General features: G+C 37.1%; 1 protein-coding gene across 2 annotated transcripts in view; it reads right to left on the bottom strand.

The window, feature by feature from the left end:
• The window catches only part of Zdhhc13 (zinc finger DHHC-type palmitoyltransferase 13), a 46702-nt gene that overhangs the window by 28708 nt on the left and 5495 nt on the right, over positions 1 to 12499 (bottom strand). For both annotated transcript variants that reach the window (XM_059274240.1, XM_059274251.1), the window contains exons 2-8: positions 10911 to 11056; positions 7760 to 7882; positions 6073 to 6150; positions 4385 to 4529; positions 3011 to 3075; positions 531 to 693; positions 169 to 294 (exon numbers count right to left, since the gene is read on the bottom strand). In XM_059274240.1, the coding sequence (XP_059130223.1) occupies positions 169 to 294; positions 531 to 693; positions 3011 to 3075; positions 4385 to 4529; positions 6073 to 6150; positions 7760 to 7882; positions 10911 to 11056 (846 nt within the window). The remainder of the gene's footprint in view (positions 1 to 168; positions 295 to 530; positions 694 to 3010; positions 3076 to 4384; positions 4530 to 6072; positions 6151 to 7759; positions 7883 to 10910; positions 11057 to 12499) is intronic.

The raw sequence follows: 12499 nt of genomic DNA, 5'->3' as shown, positions 1-12499 counted from the left end.
AATTACTGTTAAACAACTAGTGAAGTACCATACTTCTTCCTTTGGGCTGTGGGACACATGGGAAAGATGAGTACATAGCAGATCCACTGCAGCACAGTCCAAGTTTAATCTCTAGTCTCTTCTGCTGCCCTAAAAACAAAAACTAACAAAAACTTCTATCACACAGACCTCACATTTCTGTAGCCATCTCCAAAGCCTAAACTTTTTGTTGGCTCTCATCTTGGCTTCTGTTTTCAGCATGTGAATAATGAGTTGGTTTTTATTTTGTACAGCCATATCAAGAGGTGTTTCTCCCTTAAAAAAAAACAAAAAACAAACAAACAAATAATTATATTTATATTTTTTGATATAGTACAGGTATTAAAACACTTTTTTACAGACTTAACACATTTATTCTAAGAGTAGCTATTATTGTTAATATTTATCTTGTGGTACTAAAACCCAAATGAACAGCTAGCAGTCATTAAATATTCATCTTTAATCTTTAACTGAAAACATAATGAACTAGGGAAGAGAATACCAGGTCATACCTTAGCATTTCGGATGTCCAGGCTAGAACCAGCTTCCAAGAGCTTATCAACTGCACTGACATTTCCTGCTGCAACTGCCCAGTGAAGCGGAGTGTTCTGATGTGTTTTATCAACAGCACTGAGAGAGGGATTAAACTTTAAAAGAAATCCAGTTGGTTCTGGCCTGTCTCAAAACAGTAAAAATACCGTAAGAAATCAGTAGGGATGAAGATGTGAGGAGAAAATGCCAACAGAGAAACTTTAAGCTGTTTATCAGTTCACAAGTAAGCATTCTGAAGAACTAGAATACTGGCAGTTACTGTATAAGTTGTCTTTTACTCTTAACAAAAGGGAGTTATTTCTATTTATGTATAGGTGTGTATATACATGTGTGTGCATGCCAGAGGAAGCCAGAGGAGCATGTCTGATTCCCTGGAGCTGGATTGCAGGCAGTTGTGAACCACTCTACAGCGGGCTCTAAGACAGAACTCTGGTCTTCTGTAAGAGCAGCAAGTGCTCTTAGGCACTGAGCCATCTCTCCAGCCCCAAAAGTCTTTTACTTCAGAATTACATGATCATGCTTGGGGCAAATACTAAACTTGATAACCTCACAATCTAAATCAAACGTTATGCAGCTGTAGCTTGTGCAAACAGTAACAGCAAATGACTGGTTCTATTCTAGTTACTAGCAGGGAAGATCAAACAAACAAGAAAGACAGCTCTTCAATGGCAGCCTGCCTTACCAACGATGTAATTTAGACAGCAATACAGGGGATAAGGAAAGTTCTCCTCATGTTCTTGTTCTATTTAGTGATTAATACTTTTAAAAACTGACAATTTAACCTTGGCTAATATTAAATGGTGTACAATTAAATACTACTTGTATGTCTTACTTAAGCAGATAAACTAAAAGCTACTTTTTCCTTCTCTTTCTATTGACTACTAGGTAAAACTGGTGATTAATACAGGCTGGATATTCCCTTCCCAAAATACTTGAGACCAAAAGTATCTTGTGTTTTCTTTTGGAGTGGAGTGGATATTTTTAGAATATCTGCTAGTCCTTAAGGATAAGCAGCAAATCTAAATTGAAATTTGTTTGCTTCATATATATCATATATATAGTCTTAAGTTTCATTTTTAATGATTCTTTGCATAATGTATGGTGTGGAATTTTCTATTTAATACATCATGTTGTCTAAAAAAATTCAGATTTTGAACATTTAGGATTTAGAATTTCAAAATTAGTAAAGCTCAACTTATACATACATTATGTTGTTTTTAAAAAAATTGGATTTTGAACATTTAGGACTTAGGATTCCGAGATTAGGAATGCTCAACTTATATTTCCTAAAATATTAGCACATTTAGAAAGTGCTAAGCTAATCTGAACAATGATGGTGCATGCCTTTATACCCAGCACTTGGGAGGCAGAGACAGGTAGATCTCTGAGTTCAGTGCTAGCCTGGTCTAAAGAATGAGTTCCAAGCCGGGCGGTGGTGGCGCACGCCTTTAATCTCAGCACTGGGAGGCAGAGCCAGGCGGATCTCTGTGAGTTCAAGGCCAGCCTGGACTACCAAGTGAGTTCCAGGAAAGGCGCAAAGCTACACAGAGAAACCCTGTCTCGAAAAACCAAAAAAAAAAAAAAAAAAAAAAGAATGACTTCCAAGACAGCAAGGGCTACACAGAGAAACCCATCTCAAAACATACAAACAAACAAAAAAAGAAAGCGATAATCTAGGAAATAATTCAATGAAATATTTTTCTTTTTTACCATCAATACTTTCCCTTCCTTCAAGAGATCTACTCAGTAAGAACAAGATCTGACTTTAATTACTCTATTAAGCTCTTACAAAATTTCTAGCAAAATTCTGCCTGGAGCCTCATCACTACATAAAAAGAAAACCATAAAAGCATTTCTACAACAAACCTAGCTCCAGCAAGGGGTGTATCAAGGAGATACAGACCTAGGGATTCGGTACAATGTTGGAAACACATTGATAAAGAGAAAACTGTAACATGCATGTGTGTATAAAGAATAATGGTAGCTGGACCACGTAGTGGGAATTAAGTACACGTATTGATGAATATGTATCTGATCGCATCCTGTAATAGACTCGTCACACACTAGTTCTATCAATGTCTTCACAGCAGTCAGCAATAGCAGACAACCTCAAATTCACTGCTGTCAGAAAAGTGGGTTTATCATAGAGATTTGTGATTTTGAGAACATTTCAATTTGTCATCTTTTCAGGTACAAAAGAAGAAATCAGTTAATTAGTAAGCATATGCTAAGGAATATCAACTCCGTAAACTTTCAAACTTTTCATCAAAGCTGCCAAAAGAAAAGAATGTCCTTCAATGGTGTCTTCTAAGTATAGCTACTCATGCCTATGTGTAAAATCTGCAGCATGTACTAGCATCTCGCAGACCATGATACTGGAGATTATATTTACAGAAAACTCATCAGAGCCAAGAAGCAGAAGGGATCCAGTAACACTCACCCAATTACTTTGTAAGCTGATAGCATGAGAGGCGTCTGGCCATTGACATCTGTCATATTCACACTCTAGTAAAAAAGGAATCAATTAGCAAAACTGTGAACATAGTATAAAAAGTTGCATTTCTTAGTAAATAAATACTTCTTTAACACATTCAGCCCAATCACTGCTCTACAAAAATGGTTCAAATATCATTTAAGTTTAAAAAAAATGTGCTTTGCTTTTACAGGGTAAAAATCCATAGACTGCTACAAAATACTTTAAAGGGAGAATCTGAATATATGATGTGAAAGGACAATCACCATCAAAAATGGCACAGAGATCTTGAAGTCATCTGATTTAAACCTTGACACATGGATTCATGCTAACATTCATCCAATAATAGTGAATTACCTATCTTCAGAGTCATTTTTTTTTTTTTGCACTTGCTTCAAACAGTTAAATAAGAAAAATTCAAAACTCTTTATACTTCTGGAAGAGAAGGAAAAAGGAAATCATATCCAGATAAAGATACAGTCCTTTCACAAAACAGGGTCAGGCACGAGGTACACCAGTGGCTGTCATCAACTCAAAGAGTTTAAAGTACTAAGGGTCCTTAAGGCCCCCGGAGAAAACAGAACTTGGGAAGAAGCACAGAGGTCTCCCTCCTCATACATCTTTCCAAAACGAAGCCCAGGAGGTTATAATTACTCTATTTCACTGGGCTGTCTAAGAGAAAGTGCTTATAGAGGGAGAATAACCAATCCAATGGCATTTGTGCAAACACGTTTCCACCCCCATTTCAGACAAGACTGCTAACACATAAAACACCTTGCTGTCAGAGAGCACACTCCAGCAAGCACAGCTAACAGCGAAACTCCCACCGCTGACGGCTTATAATTTAATATGTGCTCTGAAGGACGTCATTTTCATGGAATTACTCAGAGAACAATAAATAAGATGCGCACATTCAAATTGGCCTTCCATTTGAGCCCAAATAATGAAAGTAAACGATGGGTTCATAGTGATCTGACTACCATTTCAACACTCGAGCAGAAGAAAAATACAGGTTTTGAGGTCATGTTTCTGAAAAACCATGAAAATTACTGGTCTCGTCAGAAAAACTATTACAGGCTTACAAGTTTTAGAAACATTAAATGATGCTGAGCTAAAATAACCTGTCTTTCTCCCTCTAATGAAGCAAAAAAAAAAAACAAAAAAAAAAAACCCCAAAAAACAACCAGTGCTGAATAGCTAGGTTGGCTTATTAAGGTTAATTCTAAGTATCTGGATATCCATTAACTTCCCATTTAAAACTCAGGGTGGACTAGGGCCAATAACCTTCCCAATATTTTCAGATCATACTTCCTGGAATATAAGGCACCTTTCACAACATACCTGTCCCTTTGAGATGAGATATGCTATAATAGGCATGTGCTGAAACAGGACTGCCAGATGAATGCTGCTGAATCCTTCCCCATCAATCAGAGTGGGGTCTGCACCATGCTGGAGTAATAATATGACCATAGGCAAATGCCCTTGTCTGTAAACAGAAAAATTTTAAATGTACTGCATTCTGTGGAAGTAGAATACATGCAGAAAAACAAAAAGTATCCAGGAAGAAACTACATCTTTAAGACACGAGGGATTCTGGCTGGATGAAAGAATGTTCTCTAATAGGAAGATGTTTTAAATACTGGCAGTTGTACAAGTGTCTTCTACTCTTAAAAAAAACAAGGGAGTTACTTTTATTTATGTATAGGTGTGTATATACATGTGTGTGCATGCCAGAGGAAGCCAGAGGAGCATGTCTGATTCCCTGGAACTGGAGCTGCAGGCACTTGTGAACCACTCTACAGCGGGCTCTAAGACAGAACTCTTAGGCACTGAGCCATTTCTCCAGCCCCAAATGTTTTTCACTTAAATACTCCAAATTCAGAATTACATGATCATGCTTGGGGCAAGTGCTAAACTTGATAACCTCACAATCTAAATCAAATGTTATGCTGCTATAGCATGTGTAAACAATAATAGCAAATGACTAATGCCAACAATGGAAACTTTAAAACCCTGCTGTTTTAAAAACTAAAATATAATCATGAGCTAAAAATATGATAGTATAATAGTAAGACTATGGGCACATTGTGAAAATGTTAAGAACCATATATATTTATAAACCATATCAAAAGCCATATATATATATATATAAAGAACCACATATGTGTGTGTGTGTGTATCCAAACATAATTCATTTTCATGTAAGCTAACAACATCAGTAGCTTGAAGGAGAACAGTAATTCTTAGGTTCTTCAAAACTCTTGCCTGTGGAGAAAAGATTCAGTGTTCTGCTTTGAATAACAACTAACTGTTCACTTTAGTTACAACCCCACCAACCAGAATGGGTTAGGCAGCTAGATTTATTCCCTCAGCTTCATAGGATCAGTGTATCACACAGCAAACAGGGAGGCTAGATGTCATAAGGGCCACGGTAAGCTGGCCTACTCAAGATCATCCTGCATCAACTTCAAAGGAATTTACCCATTTGATCTTAAATATACTTTACTTTTATGTTGTGAGGAAATCAATCTCTTTTTTTGTTTGTTTTTTTTTTTTTTGAGACAAGATTTCTCTGTGTAGACTTGGCTGATCAGGAACTTACTCTATAGTCCAGGGTGGCCTTGAACTCAAGAGATCCATCTGCCTCTGCCTCCTGAGTGCTAGATTAAAGGCCTATACCACTATTGCCTGGTGAAATCAATCTTAAAACAACACAACACTGAGTTTCCAAATGTGTACCTAAGGCTGGAAATTGAGTTTACAGTTGAACTACTGCTTTCATTCATACAACCCAAATAGAAGAGATGTTCATTCCAGTTTCAAACCAGAAATTCCAATACATTTGAGTCTGTTAATCATACTGGAGTACAGGATCAAACACTAAACAACTCTTCTGGAAACACTAAAGCAATACTTCATTTTGAAAAGAGGAGACAAAATAAAAGAAACCCATTCCCCTGCCTGCAGCTGAGGTTATAATCTGCTGCCACAAGCTACATAGCCTAACTTCAGCTTGGAAAACACCTTACCGGATGGCCCAGTGAAGAGGAGTTGAATTTAAATCACCACCCAACTGATCTATCACAGCACCTTTGGAAATATAAAACCTGTTAAAAGCAATGAAAATAAGACATGAAACTTAAGATTCAGACTGAGAAAGAAAAGTACCCCCCGCCCCCACCAAGACAAGGTCTCATATATTTCAGGCTGGTCTCAAACTTGCTATGTGGCTAAAGATGACCTGAACTAACTTCTGATTCTCCTGTCTCTACTTCCTGAGTGCTGGGATTACAGGTGTGCACCATCATATCCAGTTTTTATGTGGCACTGGGATCCAACCCAGGGCTCTGTGTCTGCTAGGCAAGTACTCTACCAACCCAGTCCAACTTTTTCTTAGCACTAAATTATAAAATAGAAATTAGAGTAACTCTCCCGAAGGACCCAAATCTACAGAAGTCCCAAAACTATGTAAGACAACAGCAGCCAAATCTCCAGTGAAACACTTAATAGTATATATATATATATATATATATATATATATATATATATATATATATATATTATTTCCTCTATAATTAGCATTCCACTATTATCCACAAACCCAACACATGGTAACTTCTCTGAACAGCCTAATGACTATAACTCTTAAATAGCTTCAAAAGTGGAAAGAGAAAAGTGAGATCATACTATTTTTAGCAGTTCAAAATTAGAAGTAGCAATGTAGGAATGAATTCTTAAAGTAGCAAAAAATGAATTTAAAATTATTTTAGACAAATTAGAAATTATGAATGTTTTCTTTTAAGAACATAGGGTACGAGGTACTGTATACTGTGAACCTATAATATAATGAAAACAATTTCCATCTCTAGTTTAGAGAAGTTTATTTCCTTACTTAAAAGATTATCTAGCCGGGCGGTGGTGGAGCACGCCTTTAATCCCAGCACTCGGGAGGCAGAGGCAGGTGGATCTCTGTGAGTTCGAGGCTAGCCTGGGCTACCAAGTGAGTCCCAGGAAAGGCGCAAAGCTACACAGGGAAACCCTGTCTCGAAAAACCAAAAAAAAAAAAAAAAAAAGAAAAGATTATCTAAAGAATATACCATGAGTTTATCTGTCGGTATGATGTGTTAGAAGTTTTAAACTAGTAAATTTAGTTTTTTAAGCCTCAAGGATTTTATATATATGGCCCTCTGACATGAAACATATACACTCAAATACTCACTACCCACTAGCATTTTACAGACTAAAGTAGAAGTTGTGATACCAAACAATGGGTAGGCAGCAGGGCTTTCTTTATGAAGAACTATATAAACCATTACACACTCACTTCTAACTGTATTCCACATTTAACTTTTTTCAAAGTCTAATTCTCTACTCAACCTGCTGTTACAACACAAAATATTTCAATGTTTCTTCTAGAATTAGATGCAACTTCTATCTTGAGAATGTTTGTAATGTTATTTCTTTCTTTTCAAAACACATCTCCTTTCACTTACTAGCCTTTATCTTTATGATGGGTCCCCTTTATGACTGGTCTTCTTTAACTCTATAGTAACAGATGTGTGGCAAATTCCAGGTATTCATTTACAATAGAAGACTATAGGTGGCCCAACTCATACGAAAAAGAAAATGAAAGTAAGTTTTAGAACCACAAAGACCAGTTCGTTCTCTCTCTCCTCTCTCTCTTTCTCACACACACAGATACACACACCATCTTACTTTACAAGCTCTAGTCTGTTGTTAATGGCAGCCCAGTGAAGAAGAGACACATTTTCTCTGTCTGGTTGTCTGACATCATATCCTGCTTCTACTAACTCTTTACATCGTTCAAAAATTCCGTATCTTAAGTAAGAAAAAAGAAAAGCATAGTAAATATCATTGCAATAACTGTATATGTAAAAAGAAAAAGCATAGTTAATATCATTGCAATAACTGTATACGTAAAAATTTCTTCCTTTTACCATGACTTTTTTTTTTTTTAATCCAAACAACGTTTTAGTCAACATGGAAATACAAAGCAGTTGTCCCTCAGTATCCTTGGAGGGATCCCTGCAGATGCCAAAAACATCTGTGCATGTTTAAGTCCCTTACATAAAATGCTGTCATATATAATAATTACTCTTATTTTCCCATATACTTTAAGTCAATTATAGGTTACTTACACAATATAGATGCCATGTAAACAGCTGTCATACCATATTGTATAGGCAACCAAAACAAAGTTTTACAATTCTATGAATGTACAGTACAAGTGCTGGTACAGTATTTCTTGAAAACATTTTGAACCCAAGACTGGTTGAAACTGTGGTTGCTGAACTCTACAATGGAAAATTCTTAGATATGGTCTAACTCTGGTACACAAATAGTGTAAAGCCAAACAAAAGTAAGCTTAGTGCATGAACTGATGAATTAATCCACATGGAGCCGAAGTAGACTTTCTTAAACTTTAGTGCTCACACCAGCCCTCCTTCAATAACTTCATTTGTCGAAGAACACATGGTGTTGGTTCCTGACTACAATCTTATCTCTAAAGCAAAGCACACACCTATGCAGCTACCTCATGATACAGGCAAAACCCTTAAAGCACACTTGGAATGGGATCAATTCAACAAGAAATGGCCAGAATGTAACCTAGGTAAGGAGGGAATGATGAATCCTTCCTGGAGAAACTAAAACATGATACACATGCTGTATTTTAAAAAGGGAGGACATTCTGGACAGGAGGAATAGCATGTACAAAAACTGAGAAGTGAAATACTATATAGATGTTCAAAGAAACAAAAACAACTTAGCAATGCTGAGCACAAACAATACAGTAGAGAGGGAAGGGCAAGAGGCAAGACCATACAAAGTAGAAGAGACTGTGAATGTCTCATCTACAGTTCAGTGGGAAACCAAGAAAAGTGCTGAGAATTTGAATTTTAAGAAAGATCACCATTAGTGACAATATGAAAGCTACCCAGACCAGCATAAGAACAGAGTTCAGAGAACAACACAGGGGGATGACAGAGAATACAGGTGATAAGAACCTAAAGTGTGAGGCAGACAATGGGAATGGAAAAGGTGAATCTAGGAGATATTGAATCTATTGAGGTTATTTCTTCTAATACTTTCACATTCCTTAGCAACATTTTTCTTCTCTCTCTCTTTTCTCTATTTTGGTTTCTCAAGACAGGGTTTCTCTGTGTAGCTCTGGCTGTCCTGGAACTTGCTCTACAGACCAGGCTGGACTCGAACTTAGAGATCTGCCTACCTCTGTCTCCAAGTGCTGGGATTAAAGGCATGCGCCACTACCACCCACACAACATTTCAACAGAAACTAACCACAACATGTATTCTTAGCACTTACTCTGAAACTCATTTCTATCTAGAAGAAGCTGAAAATGTCAACTGGCTCTCAGAGGTCACAAATCAAATCAACTGGCGAACGATCTCACTTTTCCACACTGTTAAATGAAAATGTTTCTGCTTGATAAAATGTGTACATGCCTTTGTAGCATTTAAAGAGCGGAGGCACATGTATGACAATGCTAAGTGAAAACCACATGTGGAAGCTTCTGATAATGGCACAGCACCATAGTTGTACACTCCATCTTTTAAAGGTCACCTTGGTTATTTTTACTAGAAAACAACACTTTTATTTGAGAAACATTAAGAGAACACATTCTTGGTAGTTTAGAATGTCTGTCTCTCTGCTCATTACTCCTTCCCAAATAACTAACTATAGATACCTCCACAATCATTTGAGAAGGTCCAAGACCTAATGGAACATCAGAGATGAGTTCTCACCGAGCTTCCCTGTGAATGCAGGTGATATCTAGTATTTGCCTCAGGAGAGCTGTCCAGGTATCAGAGATAGTCCAATGTCCCCATTCTGACTAAAACTTAAGAACACTCTTGTCTTCATAGCAACACAAACTACCAAATTATATTCACCCAGTGTAGTGGACCTGGGGCCTTTAAACTTTATAAACATTGGTAATTAGGATACTCAGGTAATGATTAATATATGAATAATGAACATAAACACTAGTCAGGCCAACCACAGAGTTAACAGAAATCATACCAAGATAGTCTGGTAATACTAGTTTTTTAATGGTGATTAGATGAGTGTGACTTATATTAAATGAACATTATGTTTATATTCAATTACTAAAATAAAAATTACTACTTAATTCTGCCTGATAGACAATATATTTCAAAATGTGTTCAAATGCAAGAGGTGAGATGGCTACTGAAATGAACAGGCTCCACAAAGATGAAAACATTGGCAATAACTGACGATATAGATGTTCACATATTATCACTGTAAGCAGAAATATTTTAAATGTATTTCTATTTTCAGCACAAGGAACAGATCTATTATTTGCTTCAAGTGGTCAGAGAATATACTTCTATCTGTCCTCTGGTGTCAGCACACAAAAATGTAGGAAAAACATAATAATTAATGGTTAATATCTACAAACATGAGCTGGTATTTCCCATCCTACTCCAGTATTAGGTTACAGCATGCTTTAAATTCAAATTCAGAGTCTGGTTTTAGTCTTGCTCCAAATCATTCATTCATTCAATGAACAATTTTATCAGGTACCTAGTAAAATACAGAAACTATGCAAACGGTCTGGTGCTGTAAAGATAAAGGAGATTTAATTTTGCTAAAAAGCTGCTCACAATCCAATGGAAGTGCCTGATACATAAACAGCCTATATACTGCACTAAGTACTTGGATGCTGAAATGGCAAACATGTTTGGTGTTGGTAGTGAGCTGTTAGGATATAGTAAGGAAGTGCCCATAAGTACCATCAACTGCACATACACTATTGGAACTGAACAGGCTCTACAGATAAAACAGGACATCTAGTAGACTCACTGTGTAGCTTTGACAATGTCACAGTTACTGGAGTCCTCTATAAGAGGAAGAATTTCTTTTGCCTTCGCAAGTTCTTTGTTTTCGTGTGCACAGATGCCGTGTCGACCAAATCCCGGAAGGTGGGAGCCATGGCTGTGATTCCTGCACTGAAGAGTAAGAGCAATTGACAAAGCATGTAAAAGAATCAATGTCATAATTCAATTATATAGTGAAGCATTTGATACTATCAACAATACCTATGCTTTAATCTCTTACAGGAGTATCTTAGAGAAGATTTTATCTTTGATGCTTAATATTAGAAAAAAACAAATTATAAATGCTATCATATTACAGGTTATCTGAAAAGGCACAAATGTGCGTTGGTAGTTCTAGTATAGGATCATTGCCACTGACACTGTAGAAACATTACCAGGATCTTGTTCTCAGAGTTGTGGGGCACACCCTAAAAAATATTCTCCCACTTCCTAATGAATCAAGCTCTTGTATTTTCCTTTCCCTCTGAAAATGAAAAAATCCAGTGGCAAGGAACATGGCAAAGGTGGTGGGATAATGTCTTCTATGACAATGTTAATAAGATTGTCTTAGTAGAGGCTCTTATTGGTTTTGCAAAAGCAGGCTACTAAGAAAAAAAAAAAGGGCCGCAAGAAATCCAAGTGGCAAGGACTGAGAGTAGCTTCTAGAAGTGAAAGTGTCCCTGGGGACAGACATCAAGAAACTGAAAATGATTATCAAGCTTCCACAAAGAGCTGACTTGCATTACTAACCACATGAGCTTGAGAAAGAACTCTAAGTTCCATAAGGGAACACAGCTTCACCATGACACCATCCTGTGAGGCCCTGCTAAACTGTATCTAGATCTCTGACAAGCAGAAACACTGAGCTAATAAAGACTCTAAGCCGTTATATGTGTGGTCATTTGTCGCATAGCAACAGATAGCTAGTACAGAAGTGACTAGAGTTCAGGGAAGGAGTCCCATTAGCCAGGCCTGGGCTCAGGCCTAGTAATTCCAGTTCCAAGGGATCTGACAGATCCCTCACACAGACATACATGCAGGCATCCACGCACAAACAATTCTTAACAATACGTAGCCAGAAGTATAGCATTAAAGGTATGCTAAGCCCATCTTAAAAATGACTATATCAATTAAATGGCTCTCATCCTCATAAACTCTTGGTGTCATCAGACTGACTGCTGCTGCTTTATGGAATTTCTATCTTGTCTTCTTAGATGGCAACACTTATGCATCTGAATACAAATTCTTTTCTTAGCTACTTATAAAGTAGGGCCTTCTACTTCTGTGCACAATGCAATAACCGTGATTAGCTCTCACCACTGGCTATCCTGCTATTTTAAAGAACGCCTAGAAACCTGGACAAAATACCTGAAATAAACTATTTTAACCTATGAACAATAGGAAAGTATGAATATGAGCTCCAAGAAATCAGAGTTTAAGAACGAAAGTTTGTTTTGTAAAGAGAGAGAGAGAATAAAAGTGTGTGGAGTTGGATGGGTAGACAGGTGGAGAGAATCTGGGAGAAGCTGAGGAAAGGGAAACCATGATCAGAGAACACAGTATACGAAAAAAGTA

This window comes from Peromyscus eremicus, chromosome 1 (assembly GCF_949786415.1).
Source record: "Peromyscus eremicus chromosome 1, PerEre_H2_v1, whole genome shotgun sequence".
In the NCBI taxonomy this organism is placed as follows: Eukaryota; Metazoa; Chordata; class Mammalia; order Rodentia; family Cricetidae; genus Peromyscus; species Peromyscus eremicus.
Note: the sequence above shows the minus strand (reverse complement) of the source record. Positions and strands in the feature narration are given on the sequence as shown.